We start from the raw sequence: 16,840 nt of genomic DNA, 5'->3' as shown, positions 1-16,840 counted from the left end.
CCGTGACTCTACTTTTAAGGAGCTATGAACCTGCACTCCAAGGTCTCTTTGTTCAGCAACACTCCCTAGGACCTTACCATTAAGTGTATAAGTCCTGCTAAGATTTGCTTTCCCAAAATGCAGCACCTCACATGTATTTGAATTAAACTCCATCCGCCACTTCTCAGCCCATTGGCTCATCTGGTCAAGATCCTGTTGTAATCTGAGGTAACCCTCTTCGCTGTCCACCAAACCTCCAATTTTGGTGTCATCTGAAAACTAACTGTACCTCTTATGCCCACATCCAAATCATTTATGTAAATGACAAAAAGTAGAGGACCCAGCACCGATCCTTGTGGCACTCCACTGGTCACAGGCCTCCAGTCTGAAAAACAACCATCCACCACCGCCCTCAGTCTTCTACCTTTGAGCCAGTTCTGTATCCAAATGGCTAGTTCTCCCTGTATTCCATGAGATCTAACCTTGCTAATCAGTCTCCCATGGGGAACCTTGTCGAACGCCTTACTGAAGTCCATATAAATCACATCTACTGCTCTGCCTTCATCAATCTTCTTTGTTACTTCTTCAAAAAAACTCAATCAAGTTTGTGAGACATGATTTCCCACGCACAAAGCCATGTTAACTATCTCGAATCAGTCCTTGCCTTTCCAAATACATGTACATCCTATTCCTCAGGGTTCCCTCCAACAACTTGCCTTAGAATGAAACATTTATTCTCCAGATTGGATGGCGCTGTTCAAAACAGCTTTTATTGCCATCCCCATTGGTTCTGTGAATGTGCTGGTGCAGACCCTTCCTGCTTCATACAACTGACTGGCTTGGTAAAACTCTTTAAAGGCCAGTTAAAAGTAACCACTTTAGTTGGGGTTCATGTTGCACATCGACCAGACAAGGCAAGAGCAGTAGTGACTGAAAGAACTTTATCTGACTTCAATGAAGCAGGATATGGAGGTGCCGGTGTTGGACTGGGGTGTACAAAGTTAAAAATCACACAGCACCAGGTTAGAGTCCAAAAGGTTTATTTGGAAGCACTTTCGGAGCGCTGCTGATGACCACCTGATGAAGGAGCAGCGCTCCGAAAGCTAGTGCTTCTAAATAAACCTGTTGGACTCTAACCTGGTGCTGTGTGATTTTCTAACATCAATGAAGCAGTTGGTTTTAATGACAATCTAACTGCGTCAGGTTCACTTTTGGCCATACGTTTTCAGTATTTTTGTAAAAAACCGAATTAAGGTTCTCCAATTGCCATGTTTAGATTTGGATTCCTGTTCCCTGGGAGATTGGTCTAGGAGCCTGGGCTGTTAGTCTGCTAATTTTGTGTGGTAAGGAGGAAGAAAGTCTTACCTGAATAAGGTCCTGTTTCTCTTTCTCTCCTAAAGTAATTGACTTTTTGATCGTTCTCAGCTCATTCATAATTTCCTGCGCTTCATCCAGTTTATAGTTAGTTTGACTGTCAGACATTTTGCGGTCAATCCTGAATCAAACGAAAAAAGAAAATATCTTAACCATGTTTTTTACGTTTCTCTCCTTTGTGCACTAGCATTTCTTTTTGGCTTATGGGAACAATTCGGAGATTTCAGCTTTTATAAAATCCCCAATTGCGATTTATGTCATTTTTGAGAATAGCCATTGCAATCACTGAATGAACAGGTTTGCTGACAGTCAGCGCTAGAGCATTGTTATTCCCCCCATTGCACAGTTTAACAAAATCAAAGGCACTGGGAGCAAAAGAACTCTGTTGTCTAACAGCATTACAAAACTTTTGGTACATCCAGTGTTTGGGATCAACAAGTCAAAAGCAGCTACAACAAACTGCAACACAGGCTATGACACAGGGACAAAGGAGACTCAATTCTTAAAGAAACAATTTAGCATGGGTTCATTTATGAGGATTGATCAAAGTCTGAAGGTCAGCTCCTCAAAAGAATGCAATTCCACAAAAATCGCACATTTATCTCTAAGACAGAGGAGGTCATGATGGTCTGTTCTGACTGGAGTAAAACTCAAAATTAATAACACTCCAAACACAGTATGTATCATGTTTCACATAGACATAGAGAGAGACACAGTCAGAGAGATATTCTACAGTGAAACAGGCTCTTCGGTTCAACTCGTTTCTGCGGACTAGATATCCTAAATCAATCTCGTCCCATATCCCTCCAAACCCTTCCTATTCATTTACCCATCCAGATGCCTTTTCAATGCTATAATTGTACCAGCCTCCACCACTTCCTCTGGCAGCTCATTCCATACACACACCACCCTCTGCGTGAAAAAGCTGCCCCTTATGTCCCTTTTACATTATGCCCCTCTCATCTTAAACCTATGCCCTCTAGTTTTGGACTCCCTTACCTTGGGGAGAAGACATTGTCTATTTACCCTATCCATGCCCCTCATGATTTTATAAATCACTATAAGGTCACCCCTCAGCCCCCGATGCTCCCGGAAAAATAGCCCCAGCCTGTTCAGCCTCTCCCTATAGCTCAAACCCTCCAAACCCAGCAACATTTTTGGAGACCTTTGCTGAACCCTCTAAAGTTTATCAACATCTTTCCTATAGCAGGGAGACCAGAACTGAGCACAGTGTTGCAAAGATGGCCTAACAAATGTGCTGTACAGCTGCAACATGACCTCCCAACTCATTTACTTAATGCACTGACCAATAAAGGCAAACACCTTCTTCACTACTCAACTGAAGCCTCCCCATCTACTCCCATTAGTACCCTCTCCGGATAATCTCAGTTCCATTTGTCTTTGTTCCACACCCTGAACATAATCATTTATTTCCTGGATAAATGAATTTAACCTCTGTAATATCTCCTTTCATATCTCCAGCTTCTTTTGAAGGCTTTAAAAATTACTTCCCTTTGAAACTGTTACCCAATAGGATTCAGCCTCTTGTAGTGTAAAATCTGGGTTTATCTAAACCAGGCCACTGATCACAGTTGGAGAAGGAGATGGGGGAGGAATGCATGCAGTGATTCCAGGATTCACTGCATGCATTTCAAGATTTCTGCCCACTGAATGGAAACATAGCTGCTCCTTTTAAGTTTCTGCTCTTTTCAACCTTACACTTGGGCGTAAATTTTCTGGAATGATAGCTAGCCTCTCTCTCTGACCCCCAAGGCTGTCACATGGAAGCCAGGGTTTCAGACGGGCGCGTGAATAATCACGGGGCTGTCCTCGGGAGGGTGCTAACAATTGCAGGGAAACCCATACATGGAAAACCAGTGATGTAACACAAGGCCACGGTTGACACCATTCAAAATGTTGAGACTTTCCGAGAACAAGAACACAAGTCAATCTGTTACAACGTGCAGAGAATGTAGCAGCGAGCAGGAGGGTGGGATCTGTCTTGAGCATTTTTGGGGAAACCCAACCGTCAGCCGGGTAGGACCGTTCCCCAAACTGTTTGCCCCTCTCTTCCACCAACCCAACCCCAGCACCTTGGCTTGCAGCAAAGTCACAAGGTTAGAGTCAAACACGACGAGTCAAATCAGTCACGGACTAAAGCAACCTTTTGACTCCCCCACCCCCCTCAAGAGACTTGGTAGGTGTGGACAGAACATTCTAGAAAACAAAAATGGTGCCTCCCGTGTGCAATGCTGCAGACATATTTGTTCAGCCCCTTCACTCACGATGCCTTTTAACCAGCCCGGATCAAAGTTAATATCCACTAATGACGTTCCCAGAGGTCCAACTCTCCTCTTGATTTATCAACCTACTAAGTCGCCATTCACTCTAGGTTGCACGAGTCATCTGAAGTTATTATCTGAAACAGAATACTGCCTTCGGGTTAACCTGCCATCAGCTATATTTCAATTCCTATTTAAAATCGTAAACCAATTCACATTTTTATCATACTTCAGCCTTTGCTAAAACTCCACGGAATTGACGCATTCTCCTCAGGTCCTTCAAAGACTGGGAGAAACCCTGTACGGTTTCAGAGCCATTAAATTCATCTTTTACAAGCCTCATATCTCCTGCCCTAGAAGCCAAAAGCTGTCCTGGAATGTGTGACAGATAACACAGGACTTCAGATTAAAATACAACGCCTGCTTTAGTACTGAAGGGGCCACTGACAAAGAGAAGCACAACTCATCAAGCCCAGATTATCGACATGCCCTAAGAGCATTCGGGCTCCTCACAACCTTTTCAGTCAGTGTAAATAGATGGTGTTTGGATCTTGAAACTTACCTTCCGTTGTAACGTTATGCGAGCAACAAGCTGTGAAACATCAGAGTCATAGAGATGTACAGCAGGGAAACAGACCCTTCGGTCCAACCTGTCCATGCCGACCAGATACCCCAACCCAGTCTAGTCCCACCTGCCAGCACCCGGCCCATATCCCTCCAAACACTTCCTATTCATATACCCATCCAAATGCCTCTTAAATGTTGCAATTGTACCAGCCTCAACCACTTCCTCTGGCAGCTCATTCCATACATATACCATCCTGTGTGTGAAAAAGTTGTCCCATAGGTCTCTTTTATATCTTGCCCCTCTCACCCTAAACCTATGCCCTCTAGTTCTGGACTCCCCAACCCCAGGGAAAAGAGTTTGCCTATTTACCGTACCCGTGAGTCTGCATGACTCAACTACAACAAAAAAAGACTTTACTGGAGCAAATGCTTATGGAAGAGCCTTGGCTCAATGCCAGGCTGACATTTTAGTGCAGTAGGTATGTCAAAGATATTTTCTTAAGGACGAGATGCTAAAGTAAGCTCCATCATATTCTCTCAGGTTGGTGTAGTGTTGCCCGTAGTGTTAGGTGCATTAGTCAGGGGTTAAAAAGTAGGGTAGGGGAACGGGTCTGGGTAAGTTGCTCTTTGAAGGGTCAGTGTGGACTTGTTGGGCCGAAGGGCCTGTTTCCACACTGTAGGGAATCTAATCTAATCTAAAATCCAGGAGAAATTACACCTCTTAATGCGATAATATTGCCACATGTAGTTCTTGGTTTTGTTTGATGGGATTTATCCCTTGTAATAAAAGCCAAATTCTGTGGGTGCTAGTAATCTCAAAACAAGCAGAGAACCCTGGAGACACTCAACAGGGTTTGCCTATTTACCGTACCCGTGAGTCTGCATGACTCAACTACAACAAAAAAAGACTTTACTGGAGCAAATGGGAAGAGCCTTGGCTCAATGCCAGGCTGACATTTTAGTGCAGTAGGTATGTCAAAGATATTTTCTTAAGGACGAGATGCTAAAGTAAGCTCCATCATATTCTCTCAGGTTGGTGTGAAAGATCCTGCAAAACCATTTAAAGAACAGAGTGGCACACTAGCACAGCAGGAAGCACTGCTGCCTCACTGCACTAGGGACCCAGGTTCAGTTCCATCTTTCTCCCTGTGTCTGTGAGGGTTTCCTCCCATAGTCCTAGGACGTGCAGGTTAGATTAGATTAGATTACTTACAGTGTGGAAACAGGCCCTTCGGCCCAACAAGTCCACACCGCCCCGCCAAAGCGCAACCCGCCCATACCCCTACATCTACCCCTTACCTAACACTACGGGCAATTTAGCATGGCCAATTCACCTGACCTGCACATCTTTGGACTGTGGGAGGAAACTAGAGCACCCGGAGGAAACCCACGCAGACACGGGGAGAACGTGCAAACTCCACACAGTCAGTCCCCTGAGGCGGGAATTGAACCCAGGTCTCTGGCACTGTGAGGCAGCAGTGCTAACCACTGGGCCACCGTGCAACCCCATTGTAGGGAGCGTGATTTAAACCCGCTTCCTCCCCCCAATGACCCAGGTTAGTCAAGGAATTCTGCAAGGTGTACAGACCTGCAGCAGCATGAGCTGAGAGCTGCAGTGTTGCAGTGACAGTGAGTTCACAGGATGACCAGCTACAAAGCAAAACCCGCGAGCCTTATCACAGAGCCTCACGTCAACCTGGATTCAGTCTCTGTCCAGAGACCATTCCCAGAGGGGCTAGCCTCATGTGGCAAGGCTATGCTAAATTGCCCATAGTGTTCAGGGATGTGTAGATTAGGTGGATTAGCCATGGGAAATGCAGATTTAGAGGGATAGGGTAGACGGTTGGGTCTGAATGGGAGGAAATGAGGACTGGAGATCAGAGTCAAAGCGTGTGGCGCTGGAAAAGTACAGCCAGTCAGACAGCAGCCGCGGAGCAGAAGAGTCAACATTTTGAGCATAAGCTCTTCATCATTCCTGATGAAGGGCTTATGCTCAAAATGTCGATTCCCCCTGCTCCTCAGATGCTGCCTGACTGGCTGTGCTTTCCCAGCAGTACACACTTTGACTCTGAGTGGGATGCTCTTCAGAGGATTGGAGCAGTTCCAATGGGCCACAATGCGCAGCACAAGTTTTCCCCAATATCCTGACCAGCAATCAATTCTCAACCAACATTAAAACAATACTGTCAGCTGGCTGTCTCGTTATTCTTTGTGGGATCCTACTGGTTGCCATGTTCCAGATGGGTGTCAGTGGTGATCTACTTAGTAGCACTTTCCCCATTGCATCGCAAGATTCGGAGATCGATTTCCATTCCAGGTCTGCAATATTGAAATCAAGGCTGATACTCCAGAAACAGGGCTACCCTGTTGGAGATGCCACATTCTCAACTAGCATGAAACGAGAGTGCCCTGTTTGACCTCTCATGTGGGCGTATAAGTTTCTTCTGCGCTATTTCAAAAACAGGGAGAGGACCACAAGCAGAAACTGAAACTGATGGCAGATCTCAGCAATGCTGGCAGCACCTGTGGAGAGAAAGTAGAGTTAACTTTTCAGGGCTGCTGACTCTTCATCAGAACCATTCCTAATGAAGAATCACAGGACTTGAAATGTTAACTCTGCTTTCTCTCCACACACACTGGCAGACCTGCTGAGTTTTGCCATCAATTTCTCTTTTGTTTCAGATCTCCAGCATCTGCATCTTATGGACTAGACCAAACCCCTTTCAAATGTATCAAGGGGATATCCTAGACTCTAACTTTTATCTCATTTAAAGGCAAGTGTAAGGTGTTCCGTTCTAGATGTAATTCAATTGGTTACTCTACTGCACTTTAAGCAAAATACACTTTATTCCAACACTACAATTAAAATACAAACAAAAAGAAGGAAGGTTTGGACTAAGTTTAACTCGATTGGAAAACTTAACAGAATAATAGATTATTTAACTACGAAACACCAACAGCTCCAATACAATAACATCCCACACCTTTGGTAAAATAGATCATCTCATGTGCAACCTTTCTCCAGTCCAGGAAGAAGGAACATCAAGAGAAAATTCTGGTAGAGAGGGAGGTATGGCAACTTCCACAATCAACTTCAAAACCCCAACAACTACTGAAAGCTAAACTAGGGCAGCATGATGGCTCAGTGGCTAGCACTGCTGCCTCACAGCGCCAGGGACCCGGGTTCAATTCCTGCCTCAGGCAACTGTCTGTGTGGAGTTTGCATGTTCTCCCAGTGTCTGCATGGGTTTCCTCCAGGTGTTCTGGTTTCCCCCCACAGTCCAAAGATGTGCAGGTTAGGTGAATTGGCCAGGGCTGGGAGAGAGAGGTAAAGAGGTCCAGAAGAAGAGCTTATGTCCATTGAATTGAATTGAATTTATTGTCACGTGTACCAAGGCACAGTGAAAAGCTTTGTCTTGCGAGCGATACAAGCAGATCAGAGAGTTAAGTAGCATAGATAGTAAATAATAGGTAGAATGATTGTAGGAAATAGGAAACTTAGATCTGCATGCAGGAGGTTGCAAGGAGTCAACCATATCCAGCTTAATTAAAGGGCAAAGAAACACGAGGATACACTGGAACTGAAGTTTTGTAACATTGGGAGCAGGTTACATTGATGATGTAAATACAGTAACCCACCCCAACTATAACCTAGGTGTTGGGGGGGGGTGTTGGGGGGGGGGTGTTGGGGGGGGGGAGTGTTACCATTGACTGGAAACTGAACTGGACTTGCCATGTAACTACAGTGGCTACAAGAGCAGGTCAGAGGCTCAGAACACTGTGGCGAGTGACTCACCCCCAAAGCTGTCCACCATCTACAAATCAGGAGTGTGATGGAATACTCAACGTTTGCCTGAATGTGTTCAGCCCCAACAACACTCAAGAAGCTTGACACCTTCCAAGACAAAGCAGCCTGTTTGATTGGCACCACACCCACAAGCATCCACTCCCTCCACCACAAACTCTTGGTAGTAGTAGTTATTCCTATCTACAAGATGAACCGCAAACATTCACCAAAAGGTCCTTAGACAGCACCTTCCAAACCCATGGCCACTTCCATTTAGAAGGTCACAGGTAGCAGATACCACCACCAGCAACCTCCCCTCCAATCCACTCACCATCCTGACTTGGAAATACATTGCCGTTCCTTTATGGTCACTGGGTCAAAATCCTGGAATTACCTCCCAAAGGGCATTGTGGGTCAACCTACAGCACACGGACTGCAGCAACTCAAGAAGGCAGCTCACCATCACCTTCTCAAGTGCAGCAAGGGATGAGCGAGAAATGTTGGCACAGTCAACGGGGCTACGGGGAGAATGTGGGTAAGTGGAGTTGAAATGCCCATCAGCCATGATTGAATGGCAGAGTGGACTCGATGGGCCGAATGGCCTTACTTCCGCTCCTATGTCTTATGGTCTTATAGTCCGTGATGCCCACATCCCATGAGTGAATGAAAAGAAAACAAAGTGATATCAGGGCCATCTCTATCTGACTGAATATTTCAGCGCAGGCTGATGCAAGGTAATTTGTTTTTTTTTTTGCTGGCGTCAATGAGTTCTCAGTGCGTTCAGCACACTGGGCTGGGAAAAGGAAAACATTATGTTGCTTCACATCTCGTGGAAGCTCAGCACCAGCCGCCTTAACCATTCTCCCTGAAAGATATACAGTACATCCTGAAAGAATGGAAAGTTCTGTCGCCTCGGCTGCCTTTTACATCAGCTGCTGGCAACATTCCCTCACCTAACCACAGCCCACTTCCTGCAAAGCTTTCCATCAACAGCAGGTACTGTTCAAGTGGCCAGCTTTTCGCTCAGCCTGCCCGGCAGCAGAAAACAATTGAACCTTTATTCTAACACAGCACAGACTTAGAGACGTTTGACTGTTATCTGAAGATCACCCCTGCCCCCTACCCACACCCCCCTCAACCGCACCCCCCCCCCACTATGTTTTGTGTATGTGTTTACTCTGCCTCATGTATTATACATTCTCTCAGTCTTTGTTGAGGTGCTGACAAGCAATCACATTCTATTCCAGAATTACCTCAGGGTTTTTAAGCTGGGAAGTTTGGTGGGGGGGGGGGGGGGCAGAAACAGGAAAGGGATTTGGGCTCAGACTTGACGTTGCTATTTTGGTTGCGTTTAGTGACGGCACAATGATTCCTCAATCACCAAGGTGCAACACTAAGACTGGAGACTTGCTCTTTACTCTCAGACATCAGCAACACAGGGGAAAAAAAAAAGCAAATTGTGCCCCATTTTAAAGCAGCACGCATGTTTGGCTCAACTCGGCCAAAGAGTCTATTTCACAGCATTGTCCTTGCTCTCAAGCACTCAGGATGGAGACACATTCTCCCAACAGCAAGCATTAAAATATCACCAGTGCACTCCCTGAATGTCACATCGGCCATTATCGGCAGCTCCCTGCTATAGGAGGGATGTTGTGAAACTTGAAAGGGTTCAGAGAAGATTTACAAGGATGTTGCCAGGGTTGGAGGATTTGAGTGTAGGGAGAGGCTGAATAGGCTGGGGCTGTTTTCCCTGGAAGGTCGAAGGCTGAGGGGTGACCTCACTGAGGTTTATAAAATCATGAGGGGCATGGATAGGGTAAATAGACAAGGTCCTTTCACTGGGGTGGGGGACTCCAATCGAAGGCATAGGTTTAAGGTGAGAGGGGAAAGGTTTGAAAGGGGCAACTTTTTCAAGCAGAGGGTAGGTGTGGGTATGGAATGAGCTGCCAGAAGATGAGGAGGAGGCTGGTGCAATGACAGCATTAAAAAGCCATCTGGATGGGTAGATGAATAGGAAGCGTTTATGGGCCAAGTGCTGGCAAATGGGACTAGATTAGGTTAGGATATCTAGTCGGCATGGACAAGTTGGACCGAAGGGTCTGTTTCCACACTGTACAGCTCTATGACTCTCAATGACGCCCTGGACTTCCAGACATGCACCTCAGATTACCAAGACAGATCTAACATATTCCTAGAGGTTTGACCATGTGACACATGAACAGATGACTGCTCATGTGACACTTGCATTAAAATTCCCAACATTTTGTGAATTTTTCAGAATCCACCTTATTTGACTAACTCACTATCACCACATTGTAAATTGAATATTTGGCTTTATTTTGTAGTGTGAATCACAAAATCCTTACAATATAAGAAAGAGCAAAAAATACAATTTAAAAGGTTAGATCATGTGTCGATACACTGCTAAGATTTTTTTTAGCAAAAGTTAAAAAAACATAAAAAGGTGAGGAGGCAGTGGTGCAGGGGCAACGTCGCTGGACTAGTAATTCAGAGGCCCAAGGCTAATATTCTATGAACATGGGTTCAAATCCCAACATGGTAACTGGTGGAATTTACAGAAAAAAAATCTGGTGTTGTGAATTTGTCTCAGTGACAGTAAACACGAAACAATCAATTATCAATAGTTGGACAAACATATAGGTTTCACCACTGACCTCCAGGGAAGGAAGTCAGTCAGTCATCTGGTCTACATGTAACTCCTGACCCACTCGTAACTGCTCTCTGACATTGCCTAGTAAGGCTCTCAGTATCTTGGCAATTAGGGACGAGTGAACCAAAAAAACATGCCTAAATGAAATTCAATTCTCCGACTGCTACCCTGCATAACCTGGAGGTGAGGCCAGGTTGTCACAAAGAGGCACCAAAGCTGTCTGACCTGCAAAACTTCAATTATATTTCAGAACACAGCACAAGCCAATGGAACCACTCCCTTCCCCAGCTTGCATTCCACTCTCCACTGGAGAGGTTGCTGGTGTGTCTGTGTCTGCGTGTGTGTGTGTATGTCTGCGTGTGTGTCTCCGTGTCTGTGCGTGTCTGTGTCTGTGCGTGTCTGTGCGCGTGTCTGCGTGTCTGCGTGTCTGCGTGTGTGTAACTGTCATAAAACTCTGGATTCGAATCTCGATCAGGGCTTGTCACGATGATTAAAGTTGCCAATCCAATGCAGTATTGAGTGAACGTTGCCATATCAGAGGTGCTGTCTTTCAAGTGGAAGGTTCAACAAAAGTCATATCTGCCTGCACTGGTGAATGTAAAAGTTGCCATTGCATTATTACAAAGAAGAACAGGGGTATTATTCCTAATGTCCTGGTCTGTGTAGATCCCTCAATAAATTCACAAATACATAATGCGGTCACGATCACATTACTGTTTTTGGCTGCTTGATACATGCCCATTAGCTGCCACTCTTCTTACATCACAACCCTGCCTAAACCTCACCAAAATGCATCGAGACATTTCTGCGATTGCAAAGAGCCCACATAAATGTCTTCGCCTCCCCACTTCTCCAAATTCTAAACTGCTTCCCCTTCTCTCTCAGGTTGAGTTCCCTTCAGCAGAGGGAGAACGAGAGAGAAATCGGCCTTGATCAGATCAGATGAACAGCCCCATTCAGGGAACTCATATTCTATGAGGTCCACCTGTCTGACCTCATTACAATGGGAGAAAGTGAGGACTGCCAATGGTGCAGGCCAGAGTCAAAACGTGTGGTATTGGAGAACAACAACAGGTCAGGCAGCATCTGAGGAGCAGGAGAGTCGACGTTTCGAGCATAGGCTCTTCATCAGGAATGTGCCTCAATACAATCATTACTGGTCTGAACTCAATCTTCTGATTATTGGTTCAAACTGTTATCATCCCCAGGAAACCAAAGTAGTCCATCAAAACCACTGGGACAAATTCTTGCTCTAGAGGCAGGTGACAATTGCTGCCATGAAACTCAGGAAATCTTATTATTCACCCAAAACTTCATTTATATTTCAGAACATAGCACAGGCCAATGGAACTTCTCCCTTCCCCAGCTTGCATACACTATAACAACTCCAGAGGAATACCCAATCCTATTGTTATCGCACAAATGTTACCTCCCACTGGCGTAGCTCACAGGCTCCACTATTCCCACAGTCATACTGAACTGTTAAAGGTTTTGTTTTAAAGGTACTCAGAGTGCCCCAGTCTACCTCATGTTCAGATCAAGGGTGATAGAAAGCATACGCCAGGATTCTGTACTCAACAGGAATTATAATAAGTAATTGGACTATAGCTGCAGATGTAAAAGCACTGCCATACAACACTAAGTAAAATTCTAATCCCTTTATAAGCTCACCTTTACCTACATATTACATACACACAGACAGACAAATTAAGAAAACAGATTATTGGTGGAGGTATAAAAAATGAAACATTAGTTGACAGATCTTTGCTTCCTAATTCTTATATTGAGATGATCGTACTTCATCTAACCTAGCCCTTAGTATACAGTTACCTTTCTCTGTAAGTTTCTACTGATGTATAAGAAGTACCAAGTGACTGATGCACTGTGAAAATGTCTCCAATTTATCAGTTCAAAAGTCGCAGCTCACAGCAAGGTCAGTGGTTTCATTCAAATTTAAACCTGGCTTGCTTTTTTGCTGCAAAGAACAGGCAGCCTCTGTTGGGGAAAACAACTGCACACACTGCTGTGTCTTTCTCTCTCTCAGCCTCTCGTGTCTTTCTATCTTGTTTCCAGTTCGCTGAGAATCATTCAGCTTCATTGTAAACAGCTCCTTGGCTCCCGATTGTCTGCATATTGCAGGAGCCCACAGCCACAAAAACAGAGGTCACACGAGGTATTAAAGTCCTTTCTGTGACATTATGCAGCCATCCTGGCAAATCTCTGTTCTAAAAAAACTTTCTTTCTCCCTGCAGTTCATAATTTTTAAAAGACACAAACATGAAAAGATAACAGCTATGATCAGCTCGCAGCTGTTCACGGTGAGGCTATCACAGTGAGATAATTGCGGGCACGAGCACAAGGTCTGGTCAAGGAGCTATTTTTGTGGACAGCGCATGCCTGTGATTGGGAGCCACTGCATTGCCTGGGACTGAAAGGTAAAAGCAACGTTAGCTGTCACCCATTTCTTTCCACTCTCCTTGGTTAGGCTTGATCTTTCTCTACCTTTTCTAGCAATGAAAAAAAATACAAATGTTGAGGTATAGGGTCACAACATATTGATCTAATAAGGCTGCAGAGCAAGCACAAGTGAGCATTATGTTGTAAGTTTATAACTTATCAATTCATCTGGTCATTTAAGGCACCTTGATATTAACAGAGCGAATGTCTGATGGGATTAGGAACCCAACGCAATCTCGATCGAGAATGTGGTGCTGGAAAAGCACCTTCATGAAGGGCTTACGCCCGAAACATCAATTCTCCTGCTCCTCGGATGCTGCCTGACCTGCTGTGCTTTTCCAGTACCACACTCTCGACTCTGATCTCCAGCATCTACAGCTACCCGAGTAGTCAGTTAAGGGATGGTGCGAGTGAATAGGGGTTTGGGCAGTAAGCTTTATTGAAAGCAAAGTTGTATTATTTACAGCATAAATCACTTAAATAATAAAGCATAACAGTGTTATGTATTCCCCCACATTACGTTTCTCTTGCTTAGTATGTGTTTTTACACCCGATTATATGGAACTCTTGATCAACTTGAATATTTGATTAAATGTCAAACTCCTGGTCCCACAGGTACCTGTCTGTTAATAAAATGTTTGCTGTAGTTAGTAACTTGAACAGGAGAGTTTTGCAAGGCTATGGAGAATGGGGAGGAGAGTGAGATGGACTACCATGGCTGTTTCAAAGTGCCAGTACAGGACTGATGGACTGATTGGTCTCATTACAGAATTAATTTAAAATATATCAACGGTTGTTAAGGATCCCTCCATTTATTTAAAACGTCAACAGTACTTTAGCCTCTTCGATGCATCACAGTTTCATCATATGGTTTGAATCCATAGGCTTGACACAGACAGGCAGGATTCCTCATTCCTGAAGAAGGGCTTATGCCCGAAACGTCGATTCTCCTGTTCCCTGGATGCTGCCTGACCTGCTGCGCTTTTCCAGCAACACATTTTCAGCTCTGATCTCCAGCATCTGCAGACCTCACTTTCTCCCCACAGACAGGCCCAGCCTAGACAGAGTGGACATTGGGAAGATGTTTCCATTGGCAACAGAGACTAGAACTAAACAGCAAAGCCTTAGAGTAAAAGGGAAGACCTTTCAAAACTGAGATAAGAAGATAATAAAATATTCACTTCAATTTTAGGTATTTGCATTATAACTAGAAGTAATACAGATAATGTGGACGAGATTTAGCAAAGAATGGAAAGACCAACTCTGTCCCTCAAAGATTTATGTTGTCAGATAATGTAGGGTATCCTAGCTTTCCGATGTCCTCCAGCCTTACAATCCTCCAAGAACATCACACTCTTCATTATGATCTCTTCAATATTCCCTGTTCCGATCATTGTCCATCATTCTCCATGTTTTTAAGCTGCTGAGGACCTAAACTCTAAAATGCCTTTCTTAAATCACTAGGCCTTTCTAACACACTCCCCTCCTTTAAGACACAATTTGAAGAAATGGTCTTAGATCAAGCATTTTGCTCGCCTTTCCTAACATTTCTTACAATGACAGAGGGTCGAATATTGGGTGAGAACTCTCCTGTTAAGTGCCTCAAATATTTGCATTAATGATAAAGGCACTATATAAATGCAGACTAACTGGAACAAAAGAAAATCCTTTCAGTCTATTGAGCCCACTCCTTCCATGGTTATTGTGAGCCCTTCCTCAGCTCACTGGAACAGGTACAGATATTTTCCAATCAACCTGGAAAGGGATGCCACTACACCCTCTGGATTAGGTGGGACTTCAACTCTCAAGCCTCCTGGTCCAAAGGTAGGTACACTATCACTGCCACAAGAACCAACCTTCTCTGTCCTTCTCAGGGATTACAAACTTTGGGTAGTTCCTTCATTTTTAGAGTGTCATTTTCCTGTTGACACCGTCAGGTAAAGATCCAGGTCCATGGTGTTGATTAAAAATACTTCATTAATATTGAGACAATCACAATTATCTTCACTATATCCATATTTTACTCAGCGGGCTTATCAGAAGGTATGCCATTGGACAGCAGATGACTGGAGTCAGGACTGGGGGGAATGGGAGACGTCTAGTCAGCCTTCCAAAATCATTTCTCACTCTTTGGATTATGGATTAATTTTTCAAATCGGGAGCACCTGCAAGATCAGAGACCCTAATGTAAATGATAAAGTAGTCTCTGATATCTTAATTACAATGGTACATTTCTACACTTCTTTCTTCTCCCTCTCAAGGCCCTGCCAGTACATTTAACAGCTTGGGGGCCTAATTTTTTGAGTCTAATTTTTAAAAAATATGTTTGTATACACCTTTATGGCAAGTGAGACATGAATTCAGAATGTCTGGCCAGAGCAACGGCCACTACCACTATCCCCTGCCCCCACCTAACCAAATGTTGTATGATCCCAAGACCCTAATTAACATGAGATGGCAATACAGTTACTACAAAGTAGCTTGAAACTTCCATCTATTCAAAATGCCCACAGCCAAAGTGCCAACTGAAATACAACTGCTACCCGATGTGACTAATTGATAAGCGGTCAACCTCCAAGTTAGTACTGATGCCTCAGCCTCTGTTCAAAGAGATTACAAACGAAGTTTGCCTCTGATCATCTTCAAAAGCGCTGTGTTTCTGCATGGTTGGTATTAAAAACATGTTTGGTACAGAGCCTGGAGTGCGAACAGTCAAACACTTCTCCTTTTTTTGCAGACAAGCTTGAGATCGTCCACTTAAATTTATCAATGAAGCCAGATGAAAGGTGATCTGGAAGAAGTGACGTAGGACAGCTCTCAACACCTTCCAAAAGAAAGGAAATCAATGGAGCGACAAATAGATTCTTCCAAGAAACAGATGGGAAGGTGTGAAAACATCAGCAACAAGGGTTTAGATTCCTGAACAGTAATAGTCATTGTTGCGACCTTTGTTAAAGGGAATCAGGTCGTCAACTTCATAAATTGACGCAGAAAAAAGCTGTAAAATCTTACAAACCAGGAGGCGGCCATTTGACCCATTGTCCCGGTGCATGCTTTCTGAAAGAGCTTCTACACAATATAGGAACTCAAAGAAATTGGCCATACAGTCTCACTAATCAACAAGAATGTGGCCAATCTGCAACATAACTCTGCAGATCTACCTTTGCCCCAAACCCCTTAATACATTTCCTTGACAAATATTGATCAATCTCAGATTTAAAATTAACAATTTGTATAATGTCAATTTGCGCAAGGATGATCCATACTTCTCCCACCCTGTGCTTGCAATGTCTTTCCCAATTTCACTTCTGAAATGTCTAGCTTTTGTTTTTGACTGTGCACTCAATCCTGTACTCCACATTAACAGTTCTCCCAATCAATATTGGCTCTTTCTCTGAATATCTTATAAAAATTATATTAAGATCACCCCTTCAGATGCTGAATTTTGGGGAACTCAACCTCTGTTGGTGAAATTTCTCCTGGTAATTGAAGTCCAGTTTCCAGGCATCATTCTGTGAAACATATAACCACATGCCGCAGAGATCAAAAACAAACTGAGCTGTGGCACTAAGAGTCTCGCTCACTTGTCCAAGTGTGAACAAATTGAAGTTTTGTGTATCTTAATCATAACTTCTCTCCTGATGGCTATTTTCATCTCCCTGCTCAGATATCTAAGACATATGTCTGGGACAAGGAGGACCTTCTGGCCCTAAGGTATGGACA

General features: G+C 44.1%; 1 protein-coding gene across 1 annotated transcript in view; it reads right to left on the bottom strand.

The window, feature by feature from the left end:
* The window catches only part of wwc3 (WWC family member 3), a 186,774-nt gene that overhangs the window by 55,361 nt on the left and 114,573 nt on the right, over window positions 1-16,840 (bottom strand). Inside the window, exon 6 of the mRNA XM_043700448.1 lies at window positions 1,345-1,474. Within this exon, the coding sequence (XP_043556383.1) occupies window positions 1,345-1,474 (130 nt within the window). The remainder of the gene's footprint in view (window positions 1-1,344; window positions 1,475-16,840) is intronic.

Source organism: Chiloscyllium plagiosum, chromosome 12 (genome assembly GCF_004010195.1).
Source record: "Chiloscyllium plagiosum isolate BGI_BamShark_2017 chromosome 12, ASM401019v2, whole genome shotgun sequence".
In the NCBI taxonomy this organism is placed as follows: Eukaryota; Metazoa; Chordata; class Chondrichthyes; order Orectolobiformes; family Hemiscylliidae; genus Chiloscyllium; species Chiloscyllium plagiosum.
Note: the sequence above shows the minus strand (reverse complement) of the source record. Positions and strands in the feature narration are given on the sequence as shown.